Raw genomic sequence first — 19,812 nt, forward strand, 5'->3', positions numbered from 1 at the left:
TGAAAAGCTCTTTTCTACCTTTGTGATCAGTATCAATGCATGCTCCCACAAGCTTCCTCTGTCCCACAAGGCTGTGTTGGGAGTATGGCATTATGGTGACATCAACGAAGGGAGGAAGATGTTGGCATAAAAAGAACTAGTCGAATTTAATAAAATGTAAAAGGTAAAGATAAGTTACAGTGTATGCAATAATTGGCACTTTGTTTGCAGGCCTCTGTTTGCCTGAAATATTTAACTCCATATTTTTAAATAGGTAACAGGGTCTCTTTAAAGCAGGCACCTAAAACAAAAAAACAAGTTTCCGATGGTAGCTCCCACACGTCTGACAGATTCCTTATAAATAAACAACTTCAAACATAAATTAATAGACACATGAGGATTTTGTTAAATCAGTCTTTACCCATACTGTATTCTACAACAAAAGGATATTTACAATTTATACAAATTAACACATTTAAACAATGCAGATATCCAAATGGATTTAGTTAACTCTGAATTTGTAGAATTCAGAAAGCATTCGTGTAAAGTTCCATCCCAAAGCCAATGACAAGACATAGAGCAGTATCAGGGCTGCAAAGGGGTAAAGAAGGATCACTGTGTTTTTCAGAAATGGCAGCGCTGGAGAAGGAAAAAGGAATACGATTAGGGAAATAACAGTTTTTTATTTTGCAAAAAGGAGTTGAACAATTTTATAACACTTAAGATGCAACTGTCAAAACCAGAATGTGTATTTTTTACAGGGAAACTATTTCTATCAACTTGGTACACTTACCCTAGGTTCACATCAAAAATTGCATGCAATCCTGACTTTAGCAGACACACAAGGGTGCCATTCATTTTTAAAGTGCTAATTGCACCACAATGCATCTGCAACCATGGCACATTTTCATGGATGCCAAACCACATGGCACCATGTGGTTTAGTACGGTGCAATTTAAATTAAAAAAAAAAAAAAAAAAAAAGGATTGGGGATTTCCTTCCCCATGCCTCTGTGGGTAGGGCAGCCCAGTGGGCTGTCCCAGATGCAGAATACAGCTGCACTGGTGTGAATGGAGCCTTAGAGAGCAAGTCACTATGACAAGTAACATCGCTACATTTCAAATAAGGATGCACCACCATGAGAAGTAAACAACTTTTCCACACAACACAGCCCTGTCTGGCATGGCAGAACACCTGGTTTTTCAGTTTAGTTCAATAACCTCCAATCCCAGAGGAAGCCAGTTGTGGGGAAACACGTCGGGTGGGGTAATCTTGTGATGTCACCACACATCAGTCGGTGGACTGACACCGCGGCTGATTTGTATTTGTTTCATTGCTTCCTTTGTACCAAATTGAATGTAAGTGCAACATTTTATCTTAATAAACAGTATTTTTTTACTGGGTTGCACTATGAAGTTTCTTTTGTTTTAACTCTTCATATACCATTGTGGAGAGTGGTGTGGAGTATTATACTGCCTCCTGGGGAGCTCGCAGCTGTCTATCCATCCTCTTTGGAATTGGTAGTGAGAGTGTCAGTGTGGAGTCGGGATATTTTCTGGCTATTGGATCTCTATAGCTTGAGATCAATTTGGTTTAGTAAGTTTTTTGTTAAGAGCACCATTGAGCACTACAGCACTTTTTGGAAGATATATACAGCATGCAGCACTTTTTCTCCACATTGGTTTGGGGACTTTATATACCAATATTTGTGCATCATTTTTTGATTTACATGTCATATTATGGAGTATTTTTGCATTTTTATATACTATATATATTAATTGAAAACACGGTCATTTCAGTATTTATATAATTGGGGGGTTAAGTGAACAGCACACTTTGTGTATAAGTTGGTATGGCAGAACACCTGGTTTTTCAGTACACTTCAATGACTTTTATAGGTCTCCTCCCCACTTTGCAACTAGACAGCAATAGGAGTAGCAAGAGACTGACAAGCTAATCTAACTCTCTCCTCCTGTCAGCATGTTCCTTCAACTTCAGCACAATTGACTGGTTTTCTGTGCTTCTGCTCCCTTGAAACATTCTGAGCACTGCTGTACAAGGGTTTGAAAGAGACTGATACTACGTACATTCATTCAGTGCACACAAAGTAAATTTACTTTGTTGCAATTTGGGAATTAATTTAAATAAAAGCTCTTCTGGCCAGAGTCCAGCTTTAAAGCTTGTTAACTAACAGTCACATAAAGGGGAAGATTTGCTAAACTGGAACACTGGTGCAGCTGTGCACGGCAGCCAACCAACTTCTAAATTCTAGCTTGCCGATTTCAGCTTTGACAATAAAACCTGGAAGCGGATTGGTTTCATTGAAGAACTGCACCTGATTTTGCACTCTCCAGTTTGAGTAAATCCCCACCAAAATGTAGCAATTTGTTTTGTAAAGTTATCAAGTGAATAATATATACATCTCCAAGAGAAGTCATTAATTTATCTGCAAGAACATGAAATATGACTGGTTGCTATTAGTCACTGTACTTTGCACAATGTCGGAGCCCTTTGCCTACCCTTATTTAGTAATCATATTGTGTATTATGACAGCAGTCAGGGTCGTAAAGTTCTACATTTAAAGTAATGTAAGTCTTTAGAATTTCTCCTTTGCTAAAACAAATACATAAAAAGAAGGTCACAATGGCATACTTCATATACAAGATCTATACGCTAACGATAAACTACATACCTTTCAGGCTATTCGGGACAAATACCGAATTCCGGTTACCGAATATTTCACCTATATACGCTTAACCCATACCCTTCACAAGACGAAAGTACCACTCAACATAAAATTCTCAGTGACAGCACACCACTTCTTACAAAAATCTACCTACCCAAAAAAAGGTATATCGATTTTTTACACAATGCTGGTTGACTCACAGTTCACCACATATACATCATCCCTAGCAAATTGGGAAAAGATAACTCAACAACCGATACCTCCTTCCACCTGGGAGAGAACTTTCACCACTACGTTTAAGGCCTCAAAGTGTAGCTCACACTGGGAATCATACTTAAAAATACTCCATCAATGGTACTTAACACCTGTCAAACTGTCTTTATTTTATCCTCATCATCCCCAAACTTGCTGGAGACATTGTGGGGAAAGAGGCTCCCTTCTTCACTTGATGTGGGCGTGTAAATCCCTTACTTCCTACTGGAATCAAGTTTTCCAATTAATCTCCTTAATAGTAAAAACCCCAATTTCCCCAAACCCTGCTTTAGCGCTCCTCCATATTGGCATAGACAACATTCCATTGTCCTCACGCACTATTATTATACATGTCTTATCAGCTGCAAAACTGAACATCACCAGGCTCTGGCATTCTAATACCACTCCTACTCTGTCCCGCCTATTGACCGACCTTATCTTCTCCTGCGAGATGGAGAGAAACACAGCACTCCGTAATTCCTCGTACTATAAATTCAAGCCCCAATGGACTCGATGGTTACAGAATCCCAATTGTTCAATAAAATGATTTTACAACATCCCTTTATACTACATCACCTTGACAACTACGGTGCCTTCACCCCCCCCCCCCTCCTCCCCTCTCTCTTCTCTTTCTACTCCCCCTAAATACACCCACTAACGCCCCAACTGGTTCACATAAGGAAGCATACCTCTCATGTACCTTAACCGAAACTTTGCATAGTACCTCGGCCAGATGGCGAGGTGCCGTTAGCTCATTCTCTGAATGCATATTTTGCTTGTATTAATGTGAACTGCTTTATACCACTGTTTTCAAATGTTTTTGTATGTTCAAAAATCTTCTAATAAAAATATCTGAATAAAAAAAAAGAAGGTCACAGTTTTTGGAAATGTGTCAGTCTAAAATTTAATTTAAAGTGGATTTCCACCCAAACGCGGAGGCTCTGTTTATCTACCTCCCCCCTCCACTGCAACATTTGGCTCCTTTTGGGGGGGGAGGGTACCTGCTTTTGACAGGTACCCGTTCCCACTTCCAGCTCAGTTCGCTGCGACAAACTGAGCCAGAAGTTCGAGGCCCCCCCCCCCTCCAGCCTTCTGGGACATTTCACAGGTCCCAGAGGACTGTGGCCCATTCACAAAGCGCAGCATGATTCGCACATGTGCAGTAGGAAATCGGCTGTGAAGCCGCACGGCTAGATGGCATCACCAGCACCAGACAACCGATTGAAGAATCAGTTCGGAGTGAGGACACCGCTGGATCCCTGGACAGGCAAGTGCCCTAATAATAAAAGCCAGCAGCTACAGTATTTGTAGCTAACTTTTAATTTTTGGGAGGGGGTGGAACTACTCTTTAATAGAAGGAGAGTTTTTTTGCAAAAAAAAAAAAAGCTTAGGCAATTACCCATATAAACAAAAAGTGCTAAGTCTTCCTTACTAGCTGCGGTGTTGGGCGCCTGGGCGCCAAGAAGGGGCATGCTGTCTGACAACACAGCTAGTGTTTTAGGGTATCTACAAACTAAATAATGTAAAAAAAATATATATAAGTGATAATTCTTCTTTAATGTTCTACAGTTTAACAAACTTTACTACTTTTTTCTAGCTTTGGCAGGGCCTAATCTGGATTGGGTCTATGAAAATGAAAGAAGAGAAAAGTGTGTTGTCCATATCTATCAGATGCTAACAAACATTCCTCTACTGCAATCCAGGAGTAAAAACACGTAAGCAACTGGTTACTAGAGGCAGCACCTCCATTTCTAGGAATAATTTCTCAAGTTTATTTTCCAATGTTTGTAACATGTAAAGTAACATGAACAGAACACCTTGTGATTTAAAAGGGTAAAATAACTTCTTACATTAATAATATATATATTTATATATACAAACACACACTGATCAGCCATACCATTATGACCACTGACAGGTAAAGTGATAAACATGGAATATCTCATTACATCTGAAAGTGGGTGTTGATAGTAGAAAAAAATGGGCAAGTGTAAGGATTTGAGCAACTTTGACAAGAGCCATGTTGTAATGTCTAGCTGACTGGGCCACAGCAACTCCAAAACTGAAGCTCTTGTTGGATGTTTCTGGTGCGCAGTGGTCAGGACCTACTGAAAGTGGTCCAAGGAAAGGAAACCAGCAAACTGGCAACAGGGTCATGGGCGGGCATGGCTCATTGATGCACTTGAGAAGCAAAGACTGACCCATCTAGTCCAGTCCAATAGAAGAGCTACTGAAGCTCAAATTGCTGAAAAAAGGCATGCTAGTTCTAATAGCAAGGTGTCAGAACACACGGTGCATTGCAGTTCATTGTGTATTGGGCTGCGTAGCTGCAGAGTGGTCAGGGTGCCCATGCTGACCCCACAGCCAAAAGCATCTATAAAGGGCATGAGAGCATAAGAACTGGACCACAGAGTAATAAAAGAATGAAAGAAGGTGGCCTGTTCTGATGAATCACGGTTTCTTTAACATCATGTGGATAGACTGGTGCGTGTGCATCCCACTGAGCAGTGGAAAAAAGTGGCCTGGTCTGATGAATTCAAGAACGGTTTGAGGAACAGCGAGTTTGAGGTGTTGACTTGGCCTCCAAATTCTGCAGACAGTAATCCAATCAGAAATCTGTGGGATGTGCTGGAAAAACTACTCTGATCCACGGAGGCTCAAACCCCGCAACTTACAGTACTAGAAGGATCTGCTACTGACGGCTTGGTGCCAGATACCACAGCATACCTTCAAAGGTCTAGTGAAGTCCATGCCCCGGGTCATGGTGGGTGGTCATAATGTTATGGCTGACCAGTGTGTATTTATGTGTATATATACACATACATCTGAACACTTATACAAGACACTAAAGCTTACCACTATATCCAAGGAATGTAATATAGATGTAATATCCAATTGCAATCAGCCAAAACGTGTTCCCCACAAGGTAACCAATGAAGTAATCGGAAATGACAACTGCAAAAAAGGAAAAAGGGGAAAATTGTAAATGAACGCCTTACAACAAAAATTAGACAGCTTTGGGAAACATGGGTACTGCTTTACTGAGAAGTAATATAATAGGTGGTTTCGTGTATTAGATTTACATTTGTATAAAGAAATATAGTGGATAGTCTTCATGTTTTTCAGAGTGGTGCTCACTATCAATCCATAAGGGACCCATTTGATTTTTACAGCTTTGCCAACATGCCCTCTTCTGTTCAGTGGTATTAAATGCCCTGAAGTTACAGAAGCTATCAATTGAGATGTTATATCACAGCTACAGCAAGTTTTTTCTGGCCCCTGACAGCTGCCCAAGTTTTATGAAAGTAAGATTACATGATTCACCAGTGGCTTAAGCTATTCATCCACCAACATGAAAATGGAAAGAACAAAGAAAATACCATCAAATACCATTATTCAGATTTAGTGAATGCACATAAACTAAAATCCTGTGGGATTATCTTTTAATGGAAACCTGTGCTTACAGAAATATGCACGTTGCCACTGCTGACCTCTCCTTCTGAAAATGCTAGATGTCTGGCTGTCATTCTGATTCAAATGCTTCAATACATTGAGGCTGTATGGTAAAATCTGTATGGTATATTCTTAAATTGACATTTTACAGGAATCAATTGGATCAGCATTATCAAATAAATCATAGCTGCAGAAAGTGTATTTTCAATCAGCGGTGAGGTCGAAGATAACTCAGATTCCCTAGCCCCCTCTCCCTTGCCCATATGATAAAAAGAAAAACAATAAATGGCATATCAGACCTTAAATACAGACATAAAAAAAAGGTTCATACCTAGCTCAGGGTATGTATCAAAGAGGGCCAGACCAAACACAGGGGCACTAAATAGAAAAAGGGCTGCAGGGGCTCTGGAATTGAGTGGCTGCCAAGTGCTGGCTAGGCCAGACAGTTACATTTATATATCTGATATATAATTTACACTTTTATCAGGAAGGCAAGAAGAGTTGGGACAAGGGAACGTGAGTTATAATTTAAGGAAACCTGTACTAAGAGATATGCAAAAGCTTCCATTACTGACCTCCAACTTAAAAGGATATTTTGCTGTCTCAGTATTTTATGAATCACAGGCCTGGAACAGGCATACAACCAGTGAAGTGAGAACAAACTGAACTCCTGATCTCTATTCGGGTTATTGGTCAATAACTCAGAAACAGCAGCCAGGGAACTGGTATCTTCAGCAGAAGCAAGCAGCAAAGATGGCCTCCATATTCCTATATCCCAGGTTTACTTTAAGTCATTCTTTAAAGTAAAACATTTCTTACTCTTAAAAAGGCATCAGCTACTCTTAAAACAATTGTTTTTATCCAAATTTGCATAGCAGAAACATCAAATTGATTTACACTTTTGATCAACACATTGTAAAAACTAAATATAATATCAGACGCCTTAGGGATTTTCCTTACATTTTATAAAAAATAACTGGATAAAATGCAGGATAACCAGAAGCGGGTAGAAGGCATTTAAGTGCACGTCAAATGCATATCCCCATTCCACATCACAGTCTCTTCCTTGATGTTTTACCATGTACTTGTTGGAAATGAACCTGTAAAATAACATACAGAAACATATGTATTTATCACAAATGGGGAAAATGTTCTACATTTTACTTCGCTGCTATGGCTTACTTCGCTACTGTTAGAAAAAACAAACAGAACACTAGTTTTAGGTGGACAGCTCAAAATGTAGCAAACTCCCTATAAGCTCACTACTTGTAAGGGGATGTGCCGCAATATGTATATGCCCAGACAGTTCCAAAGATGAAAATAAAACAGTATACTGCCAACAATAGGTGTATGCAAAAGGTGTAAATATCATAAAAACTTTTATTGCAGCAGCTTTGACATGTCACCTAACTGATAACCACTTTTTTTCTGGTATACTATGTTTTACATACATTTGTATAATGTATAATCTTAGTGCAGCAGTGAAAAACATACCACATAAGGGTTGCAATAAGTAACCCAACACCAACACAGTCAATAAACACAATCCAAAGAAGCAGTTTCAATGTCTCGAAAAATCCCATGTGTAGGACAACTCCGAACACAATAGTGGAGACTAGAATAGGAAGAGAAAAACATACAAAGGTTACAACTTGTGAACAGCCTATATACAAGAACAAATCCTCTGAATGGCATCCCACTCTAGCTAATTCCCCATCCTGACACTTTTTCTTATGAAAGCATGAACTCATCAGCTCCAAACTTAAAGTGTAACTAAACTTGCTGGCACTTTCAGAATAATGGGCAAATATTTCTCCATCACAACCGCTGACATCTTTGCCTGGTCTTTTTCTGGGTTTTTATGTCTTTGGACATCTTGATTGACCAGGCTGGGATGTCTTAAAAAGGTAATAAACAGTGGTAAAAAAAAATACTGGTCCCCATGCAGGAAATGTCAATGTGCTAGTTTGCACCGCAGACTAGCACATTATGACAGACTTACCTAAAAAACTGATCCCTCCAGCAGTGCATTGTCACCGCTGACAGGGATTCCATCTTCACCTAGTCTTCCTTACGGCAAAGCTCTCTCAATGGAGGGCAAACTCGAGTGTACTGTCCATGGAGAGAGCAGTGCACATTTGCCGGTGACGTCACTGGCTGCTACACGAGGAATGTTTAGGAGATATTTACTGTACCTACAGGTAAGCCTTATTATATCCTTACTTGTAGGTACAAGATAAAAAAGCGGAGTTTACTACCGCTTTAACTTCCATGTTTGGGCGCAACAGTTAATTCATCCAGGCACCAAGGCATGCCGTGATTGTACATTAAGCTGTGCATATGTGGCTCCATGTACACTGAGATGAAACGTTGCTTAGAGGCAAAAGAATAACTTTTATTGAAGAGTCTTACAGAGTCTCTTCTGTAAAATAAATAAATAAATAAATAAATGTGCTTGCCAGCGATAGTTTTTAAGACATTAGTTTCACTTTAATAGTTGATGAGTTCTTAGCAGACCACACATAAAGCATTTATATTACCTATATCTGCACTCCACAATACAACTGTGCATTGGCTAGTGCAAAAGCAGGATGTGACAGGTGTAACGAGTTTTATTTGGCAACTGTCACCTGCAAACTGTAACATTACGCAAATAACAGACAAGAACTGTATTTGTTTTAATGCAAATCTGTGTTAAGATTAATAAACAGCTGTATCATATGAGTGCAGTAACCATAAAGTCAAAGTACATACCACATGCACTAAAGTGAACATCAGGAGTACAAAGGGCTGGGTTTCTGGATATGTACTGATTTGGGGAATATCAGAATATGCATGTCAAATGCAGACAAGTCCTCCTGGCTGTGCTTATAGAATTTACTGGCACCTTAACAAGCCTGAAACCATGTACATAATTTATTTTACTCAATACACAAATTATTTTAACCCCATCCCAGGGTATGTTGCCCTGCGAATACATTTATAAGCATTCTCAGTGGGTGGCTGTCATTTCCAGTAGTCACAGACAGGTAGGGTGTAAACTGATGATCAGGAATCAGCATTGTTCCCAAACATGTGATTACTTTGTCAGCTATGGCATAGTGCCAGTCAGTTGTACTGTAATGCTCATATGCTTACAAGAAACATGCTGATGGAGAAAGAAGTGTGACAGAGATGAGCTTGTTAGTCTTCTGATATCTTTTCATTGTCCAGTTAGGGGAGAGACAAGACCTGTAAGTGTTGCTTAAAGGGGATCTTCAGTCCTCACTAAACAAAATTTAGTCAGTAGCTACAAATACTGAAGCTGCTGACTTTTAATAAGAGAACACTGTCTTCGGGTCCCTGGTGCCGGCATGTTTACTTTGGGAATCCAGTTGTGACTCCTTGCGTCTTTACAACCAGCTTCTCACTGTGCATGTGCAAGCCAAGCTGTGCTTTGTGAGTGGTCTTGCAACAATCTGAGATCTGTGACATGTCCCAGAAGGCTGTGGGCAAAGGGGGGGGAGACCAACTTCCATTCTGATCGCCTAGGCAATCAGAGCAGAAGAAGAGGGAGCAGGTACCTAGCAAAATTAGGTACCTGCTCTCCCCCACGCTAAAAAACCCCAAAAGTATCCAAAAGTGGGAGAGGAGGGGAGGGAGAAGGAGGCGGAAAGGTGAAGCTTCCCCTTTTGGGTGAAGTTCCACTTTAACTTCAGCGGAGATAAATCAGGTTCCCCTGCCTTGCCAGACTTAAGAACCGGATCAGCAGAAATACAAATCCTTTAGCAGGTGAAATAGCACACATCTATATAGTTCATCTGTCTAGGCATATATTTAGTGATCTGTCTGGAGGTCACCCTTAAAATAAACCATTTATTTAACCTGCCCATATAAAAGACACAGAAAACACCTAAAAAGCTAAGACACCCTAAATAAACATATTTGAATGTACCAACATCTTTACATGAAAAGTCAAACATACTACTAGACATGAATTTTAAGGTACCACAACAATTACTGCAGACAATTCTAAAATCGATAATTTAAAAAAAATATTTTGTAAGAAAACAGCATTTTTATATTAACATTTTTTATTAAAATATATATTTTATGAAAATGCTGTGATAGAACGATCTGTATTATGGAGTAACTGATAAGGAACCTTAAAAGTCCTATCTAGAACTATGCTTCTGTGAAGACACAGACATTTAACACCAGCATCATCAGATAATTACTCCAGCCCACACATCCTTTTGAAAGACTATTGTATGTAATCAATGTGTGCAAATAACCTACCACACAGCCACATGCTTAACAGGACCAGGAATGCTGGATCATCTCTTGCCCACTGGTCTTTGGTTTGTTTCCTGCACTGGAAATTTCTGTAGACTTTCTGTGGCGAGGTAAAAAGATAGAGCATCTGCCAGAGGGCAAATTCAAAGTCCATATGCCTGAAGTGAAAGAGTCTGCGCAGATACTTATATCTCTTGGCCCCAGCAGTGTGTCTTGCTGCATCTCGAGAGCCTAGTGTGCCATTGCTCTGTGCCCGGGAATTCACAGATGTGGTGGGCAGCATTTTTTGCTGTGAATTGATGGTCTTACATAAAGCCTGCAAGAAAAAAAAAAAAATGAATATTACCATTGTTATTATTTATTACTAAGCTTCCAGTGTGCCTTGATGTGCATTTATGGCACTGTGAGAAGATGGCTAAATGTAATACCCAATTGTTGTACTCACTGGTAGATATAAAGGTCAGGCTGCCTCTGTGGGTTATCAAAGAATTCTCCAAACACTGGGGAAGATTTACAAAAAAAAATTTAGAACATCTCTTCAAGATATCAGCATTCCCAAACCTATCCACCTAAATAGGAACTTCACTCTGAGAAAACGAAATTACCTCTAATAACTGTACCTGAAAAATAAAAATAAAATGCTTTTTTTGTTTCAACACACATTGTTGAAAGGTTTTTGCTCTACCCCCCACAAAAAAAAACCTATTGTGTAAAAGGGAGGAGTAGCTGGGAGGTTAGTTTTGTGAGTGAATGTCTGCTTTGCAAGTAAAAAATCATGTAGTTTCAGTTAAAGTATTTACCAGCAAATGTGTGCCCGATCATTGAATTGTGGAAAGAATGTAAAAATAAAATGTGCGCCTCACACTGTCCAAATATGGCACTGCAAATAAATACACTGTCAGATGACAGCACTGACAGATTCAGGACTGGTGCACACTAGCTCACACTATGAACACGGGCACACAAATCAGTAAACACTGGCAAATTTATACATATGCCCGATAGCTCCTATCACTTACTCTAGTACACATAACCACCTGAGATTTACCGTGCACCTCGGAGAAACAGTCACCAGGGTGATGTAACAGTAGTTAACCAGTCCTGTCACGATCTGGAACTCCGCGCCTATCTTTTCAATGCTGAAATATGTTTTACGTAAAAAATGTGCTTTATATGTACCCTCCTGCTGGCATACAGGATGGGCTTCGGCTGATGAGAAGGGATCAACCATTCTGAGCTGCCAGCTGGAGACTGCAGCGATCGATGTTATCATGCTCTGTGCAAAGATATGATGTTCTGCAATCACTTTTAATCTACTGTGTGAGTGCAGTTTTAGGATTTTTAATAAAAGACCTAGTTTTATACAGAGAGCACTATTGGTTCTTTTTATTTGTCCTTTTATGAGCTGCATTTACCTTTCCTGGGAGCTGGACATAAGGGAAAAGAAGGTGAACATATAAAGGAGTCAATTGTTTTATGCTGATCCCAGCTGTAAAAGGGGAACACGTGCAGTAAGAAATGTTATTATTTAAAGGTCAACAGCATGAGGTTCTTTACCTGTCACTGGTTCAATCCTGTTATGGTCACGGTGGTTTTTTTCACTGTGAATTTGGATTGAAGATCACACTGAAGACTTTTGTCACATCGTTAATTTGCACAGTTTGCTGTTTGGACTGACATATGATTGGAATTAATATTAAATTATAATGATTACATTTAATGTTCGAATATTATAATCACAAGATCATGTGTATTGTTTCTATTGACACAAATGTTTTATTTATTTATTCTGAGTGCACTTTATGACATTTGGTAGCATGGCATTTTTTTCGGTATTATATAATATTCAATAAACTCAGAATGAACCAAAACAACAAGTCCTTGTTATGTGCTCTGGCACTGACCTTCATTTATCCAGTACAGAAAAACGCAGGTCACGGCAGATAGTGTGATAATGTAAGAAATTGCTGTTGGAGTGCACCATTAGAAAACTGTGGGCGACTCAACCCTTCAGCCCCTACCTATAACTGAAATACTACTATTTAGTAGTTGGACTCTTAAAATACTGATATTAGCACACGTTTATTGTCTACGTTAAATAATAATACAGACTGAATATGGATATAAGTATTATAAAATAACATCCCAATGAGCACTAATAAGCATAAAAAAAACAAACATTCTAAAAACAATAGGTGAAAAACTTGAAAACTGGTTTTTATTTAAAGAGGAGCTACAGTCTCTTAATGAAAAATGTAATAAAAACATCCCTGTGCTGCTTAAAAAATGCTTTTTTAACTTTGGATATTGTGAATATTGCACATGAACTGCTTACTTGCCAAATCCGTGGTTTACTTGCCACTGATGAAATGCTGGTGGTGGTGGCCACCTTAGGTGAAAGCATCTGAGGCAGCTGTCAGTGAGTTGTGGGATTTAGTGCAGCTGGTTTACCCAGTATACAAATCCCAATTTCACGCATGTGCATTAGTGACAGTGCCCGGTGCACTGTGTTGTCAACAGGTTGTTATAGTAATGACAGCAAAAGTGCCCACCCTGCTGTTATAGCAGCGTGCTCACAACCAAGGACCCAGAAGGAGCAGAGACAAGTGCAACTCCTCCCACTTGTGTCATTTTCTGTCTCAAAATACTGCGAGATTACACTAATAGGCATCCCAAAGACTCCTGGGATAGATGACACCGATATCCCAGGAATCCAAGGGAATCATCTAATGACGTAATTGCCTAGGTGGCCGGGACCAAAAGTGCTGCCAAAATAAATTAAAAAAGGTATTTATAAACAATAATAATAAAAATTAAAATATCCATTTAGCACTGTACTGCAGGTGGACATTGTGATCCGAGGAGGATGTCAAAATGGGTGAAGCTCTGCTTTAGCATAGAGTCAAATATGTGTAGACTCCTGAAGACCTGAGTTTTTTTTGTATGTATAATCTATAGTAACGGCAACAACAAATTGTGCAACTGCACACAGATACAAAGAATTGTAATGTACAGCATGCAGCACTCTTGGATATATCACAATGAAATGTGTTATTGCAGTTGTGTTATTCTCTTGCAGTTGTATTCCTTGATTCTATTAATGGAGGTCAGATGATTGCAACTTGTACCTTTCATTTCTGACAAGGACGTATATAGGTTCCACCTAACTTCCAAATGACATCCTCCAGGTGGTTAAAGCATAATTGTCATAACGGTTCGAATCCCAGCCACGGCACCACCTGCCTGGAGTTTGCATGTTCTCCCTGTGCCTGCATGGGTTTCCTCCGGGTACTCTGGTTTCTTCCCACACTCCAAAGACATGCTGGTAGGTTAATTGGCTCCTGTCTAAATTGTCCCTAGTATGTGTATGTATGAATGTGAGTTAGGGACCTTAGATTGTACGCCCCTTGAGGGTTAGGGACTGATGTGAATGTACAATATATATGTAAAGCGCTGTGTAAATTGACAGTGCTATAGAAGTACCTGAGATAAATAAATAAATAACAGACGCAAGGGGGAGGTAATTTCTGACCTGCTTAAAAATGCAAGTAAATGAAGTAAATAAATGTCAGACCTTTTTAAAGTGCATGCACTGGTAATTTTTTTGGTTTGTTTTGACTAGAATGCAGAAGGGCTAGATCCCCTGTCAGGTTTTTTTTATTGAACAACAACTTTAAAGTGTTACTAAACCCACAACAGTAAAATCAGTCTGTATATGCAGTAAATCATGCTTGTTATACTCACTGTAGAACCTAAGGGGTTAATCCTCTGCATTGTGTAAAAAACGCGGTTTGATCCTGACTTCTCTGATCCTTCCCTTATCTCCTGATAGACATATTATGTGAAGACACTGCACATACTCAATTTGGTGTGTATTGCTAAAGAGTTTTTTTTTTTTTTTAATTGGGAGAGGGCATGTGATCAACACAGGGCCAATCAACACTGTCCAGACAGAGGTCAAGGGTTCTGCAACCTCCTAGAGAAAACGCCTCCTACAAGCTTTAACCAGTTCTCTGCTGGATACTGAGAGAAGTCACAAGACTGCTCTAACTGCTGATGAGAAAAGGTATTTAGCAGTTTATATTGACTAAAGTAATGTTTTGTGTACTGTGGGAGATCAGATATGGTGAATGCAGGGTCCTGGATTTAGTAACACTTTAAGGCTCTTGTAATTTTCAAACGAGTGCAGATGAATGACAACCTTCAAACAAGTGCAAAAGCTCTGGCAAGGAAGCTCCCTCACAGCAAACTTCCTCCAATGGGCAATCAACAGTAGCTCAAAGCAAAGAAATATGGAAAAGATGCCAGAGAAAACAGTAGCTACACAAATCTATATTAGAACCAGTATTTATGTCTACGACCTTTCTCGCTGGGTATAAACGGGAAGATAACCTAACAGTACGTCAATTTCTCAAAGATTCTAAGCTCCGATCTAGAGAAGACATTACAAAGGCGTGGCCAGCCCTTACCTTAACGCCTTGGATGTATAGACAAATCCACCATTTTCTACGTAACTCCCCACATCTAAAGGATTATTCAAGACCGCTTACAGCTTTCGAAAAACTCTGCTTTACAGATCTCCCACAGAGGCATGTAATATCCAAATTATATTCCCTATTGGAAAGTTCCAATACATCTCACTCACTAAAGGCCTGTGCAGCCTGGCAGCATGATCTAGAAATTTCAATCTCACCTGAGGAATGGAACCACATTTACGATCACATGCATAAAGGTTCCATATGTGTTTCTACACAAGAAAGCAACTACAAAGTTTTTTCCAGATGGTACAGAGTTCCATCTGTGATTCATAAATTTGATCCTAAAGTGCCAGATTTATGCTGGCGATGCTCCCAGGCAAAAGGTACTCTTCTCCATATATGGTGGGAATGCCTGCTGCTACAGCCCTTCTGGAGAAAAGTTTTGGACACCATTAGACAAGTAACCACTTACACCCTAGACTTTACACCTGCACAATGTCTACTCCATCACTCCTCCCTTCCGGTGAGGATTTACCGTAAGTCCCTTGCATTACACATGTTAAATGCAGCAAAGCAGTGTATCCCTGTTCATTGGCGATCAGCCTATATTCCCACCGTACGAGAGTGGATTCTTAGGATCCAGAGGATTGCTGAAATGGAGGAACTGATCTCAGTGGCAAAAGATCACCCCGAGCGATTCAGGAAGACTTGGGCTTGTTGGACCCATTTCCAATCTACTGATACTTACCTTGGCTTGCTGAGGGATTGAACGAGAAAGACTTGGAGACACAGAAGGCCTCTAGAACTTTCACCTCGGCAATAACTCCATTAACGGTCATTCACTGAATTATATCGCTAATTAAAAAGATGGAATTAGAACCAGTATTTAGTTCTCCATATAGAGTAACACTGAGTGACAACTCTGTGGTTACTCTGTGGTTACTGCTTTCTCTGAGTCCACCCAAGTTGTATCCTGTGTTGAGCCCTGATTAATGGGGAAGTGTTTTTGCCTCCAAAACATGATGTCCAATTTTTATGATCTATTTATCAACAATTAAAACAACCATGGGCTCTTTGTTGTTAGTCTGACATTCCTTTCTCCAAAGTTCTTATTGCTGTTTATGTCCTTGCTGGGGAGAGGCACACTATTTGTTTGTCCTGGTGACCACTGTCACTGAGACAGAAAGTGAAAAAAAAAAATCTAAATTTTACACTTGTCACCAGAACAAAAAGTAGGGGAAATCTTGTAATAGATACATGTCCCCTTGACAAATGTATAAAAGGGATATTTCCATCACTTTGCTAAGAATGCCTTTCACTTCCTGTTATAGCTCCAGGACAGGGAGTGAAGGGAATTGTGAAATGCACAAAGACAGCGAAAAACTAATTGACAGGGGTTTTATGCATTCTATACTTTATCCAAACCTATATCACCCTATGCTCCAGCACCACACTAAACCAATGTAAGGACCATTTTTTCAGCCCCATCTGAATGTCAGAACTCCTGGCAGGAGAAAAGCTGCTTATAAAACATGCAAAAGGACCGTATTGCACATGTGTTTAGTCATGTCAAGTGTTTTGAGTGTTAACAGATTCCATTGGCCAGAATATGAATTTATTTTGGCCACTGGAATGCATTAATGCGCTAAACGCATCTACCTTTTTTGTACACTTCTGCTCCTCTCCTGAATGCGCTTTTGGTGTTTTCTTTCGGCCTATAAACACTTGTCCCCTAATATGTTTGTAAACACCTATGTGTGCATGGACATATAGTTCAACGTAGGGCTGCTTTTAGAGGCTGAACAGAAAAAACGGCAAATGTCTGTTGTCACAGAAACCACTGTGACCTGGGGGCCAGCCTCATTCCCACTGACTATGGACCCAGGAAGAAGACTCCCCCCCCCCCCTTGGGGCTACAAGGAACCGTTTCCCCAAGAGGGGTTATCACTCCCATACCTTGGTGGCCGTGAATTGTAACAGCTTCCATTTCCCTGCAATTAGGGCTGGAGGGACTGTTTTTGGGACCCCTATGCATACTGTGCCTAGTGGAACTATGTGCAGGAAGTGAATTCCAGCATATGTGTGGTTAAGGAACTTTATTTTCTGATACAGGTTTCCTGGTATCAACTATTGTTTTCCATAATTAGGTTTAGGTGATAAGCTCTCACTTTGTTTAACCGCCCTATAGCAGAAATACTACTACAGGGCAAAGCAGTGTGATTACAGTGATTACAAGCACAGGGATACAGCCTATAGTGAAACAGCACACAGTTAACCCTTTGATCACCCCTCATGTTAATCCCTTCCTGCCCAGTGCCATTAGGAGTGTCAGTGCTTTTATTTAGCACGGATCACTGTATTGGTGTCACTGGGGAGGTCAGTGACACCAAGCCAGTTCCCCCCAGTGCCAGAATGTCCACCGCAGTCCCGCTGTAAGTCGCTGATCGCCGCCATTACCAGTAAAAATAAAATACCAGTATATATACCGCCATTTGTAAATAAACCAATTAATTTACATGTATTGGGATTTTTTTTTTTTAGCAAAGACATGTCGCAGAATACATTTTGACCTAAATTTATGAAGAAATTTGATTTTTTAAATTTTTTTTACTGGACAGGTTTAATAACAAAAAGTCAAAAATATTGTTTTTTTTCTCTAAATTGTCGGTCTTTTTTTTTAACGCAAAATATTAAAAATGCACTCACAATCAAAAACCACCAAAAGAAAGCTCAATTCGTGGGGAAAAAAAGGAGGTAAATTTAATTTGGGTGCAGAGTTGCATGACCGCACAATGGTCAGTTAAAGTAACACAGTGCCGTAATGCAAAAAATGGCCTGGTCAGGAAAAGAGGCAAATCCTCTGGAGGGCAAGTGGTTAAACACCTCCTGAGTCCAGACTGCTAGGTGCCTGGAAGGAAGTTGTTTTCTTTTGTTTGTTTATGTAATGTAATTTTCTCCTGGGACTTGTAGTGTGGGTCATACCTGTCTAGAGGGAAGGTTTTTGTGTATAAATGTTGTGCTGTTTGCTAATAAAATCATTCTTTGTTTTACTCCTGCATTGGTTCTGACTAAAGCTTGGGGTAAATTTGTTATATTTTGGTTGCAGAATGGAGGAAGCTGTAGTTTGGTGGAGATACCCAGTCGGGGTGTCAGGCAGTCCATCACACCTGTAAAAGCAGAATTTTTTTAAGCCCAGAGTTCATGAAACCTTAGGAAGAAATGTAGTCTCCTTTTATGTCGCTCCACCACCGCCATGTTGGAATGTGCTCAGATATGTCAAATTGCTCTGCCCAGCCTTCATGTCTTGGCAGAGCCCTTCAGCACACACACACAGAGTGCAGAGTACTGGAAATTCATATCAACTGTCTTTACACATGAGCAGGGAAGCTGTGTGCACGCATGTGCTGCAAAACCAGCATGTGGGCAGATGTGCCACAGGGCTATTTGCAGCACAAGGCCACAACCTGTCCTTTTTTCAGCTCACATGATAGCGGTGCATTGGTATGAACTAAAATGGGACAAACTACTAAGCAACGTATTCACTCCCTTGTTATCTCTCGCTTTGACTATTGTAACTCCCTCCTCATAGGCCTACCTCATTGCAGGCTGTCCCCTCTTCAGTCTATCATGAATGCTGCTGCCAGACTCATCCACCTTAATAACCATTCTGTATCTGCCACCCCTCTCTGCCAATCCCTCCACTGGCTTCCCATTGCCCAACGGATATAATTCAAAACATTAACAATAACGTATAAAACCATTTATAACTCTGCCCCAAATTACATCACCAATCTTGTCTCCAAATATCACCCAAACCGTCCTCTCCGCTCCTCACATGACCTCCTGCTCTCTAACTCCCTTGTCTCCTCCCCCCATGCATGTCTCCAGGACTTTTCCAGAGCTTCCCCCATCCTCTGGAACTCTCTAGCACAATTTATCAGACTATCGCCTACTCTGCTCACTTTTAAGCGATCTCTGAAAACCTATCTCTTCAGGGAAGCCTATCCTGACCTCAGCTAATAATGGAATCTTCTACTCTTCCAACCAGTCCATCCCCCACAGTTACTACCTTTTGTACCACTAGCCCCTCCCTCCTAGATTGTAAGCTCCAAGGAGCAGGGCCCTCCTAACCCTCTTGTATTGTTGCTGTATTGTCTCCCGTTATATTGTAAAGCGCTGAGCAAACTGTTGGCGCTATATAAATCCTGTATAATAATAATAATAAATATGGTGAATCGTTGCCTCTGTGTGTTGGGAATGCTCACCAATGCATACAATGTGCATGGGTCCCAACGCTGTGATCACTACAGTAGCTTGTATCCTAATGATACAAGACCCTCCCTCAGAACACATCAGATATGTCTGTGATGTTTATAGCAACCAACCAAGAGCAATAGTAAACTTGACCTGAGAAGAAGGCTTCCTAACACTCTATATGAGCCATGAACAGAGTACTACCGCCTTAGAAGAGAGCTCCCACAAGCCCACCATACTGTGTATGGCTGAATACCAGCAGCCCATGATATCCCTGCTCACCCATGTACCTCGAATCCTCAGCAGTTTCCGGTAACACAGCCCAGAACACGTAGTGCCTACTGACGTCACCGACCCGGAAGCTTCTACATGCCTGGGAAGTGTAGCCGAACACAGGGCTTCAGCCAGCCTGAGAATGCGGAAGTTGTAGGAACT

The 19,812-nt window shown here is 40.4% G+C and overlaps 1 protein-coding gene across 7 annotated transcripts; it reads right to left on the reverse strand.

The window, feature by feature from the left end:
• Positions 1-379: 379 nt before the first annotated feature.
• On the reverse strand, positions 380-19,804 carry UNC50 (unc-50 inner nuclear membrane RNA binding protein). 7 transcript variants are annotated; one of them, XM_089693453.1, is made up of 8 exons: positions 19,668-19,799; positions 12,203-12,318; positions 11,091-11,145; positions 10,649-10,961; positions 7,865-7,985; positions 7,331-7,470; positions 5,774-5,872; positions 380-618 (listed from the first exon to the last, which is right to left on the reverse strand). In XM_089693453.1, exons 4-8 carry the CDS (start codon positions 10,926-10,928, stop codon positions 482-484), a joined length of 777 nt encoding a protein of 258 aa, XP_089549579.1. In that variant the 5' UTR covers positions 10,929-10,961; positions 11,091-11,145; positions 12,203-12,318; positions 19,668-19,799; the 3' UTR covers positions 380-481. The 7 variants fall into 7 exon arrangements, with proteins under 7 accessions (XP_089549579.1, XP_089549580.1, XP_089549582.1 ...); XM_089693454.1 differs by having other exon boundaries at positions 19,660-19,770; XM_089693456.1 differs by lacking the exon at positions 11,091-11,145.
• Between the last annotated feature and the right edge of the window lie 8 nt (positions 19,805-19,812).

Source organism: Staurois parvus, unplaced genomic scaffold, assembly GCF_062004578.1.
Source record: "Staurois parvus isolate SC_StPar_1 unplaced genomic scaffold, SC_StPar_1.0 ptg000634l, whole genome shotgun sequence".
Classification (NCBI taxonomy): Eukaryota; Metazoa; Chordata; class Amphibia; order Anura; family Ranidae; genus Staurois; species Staurois parvus.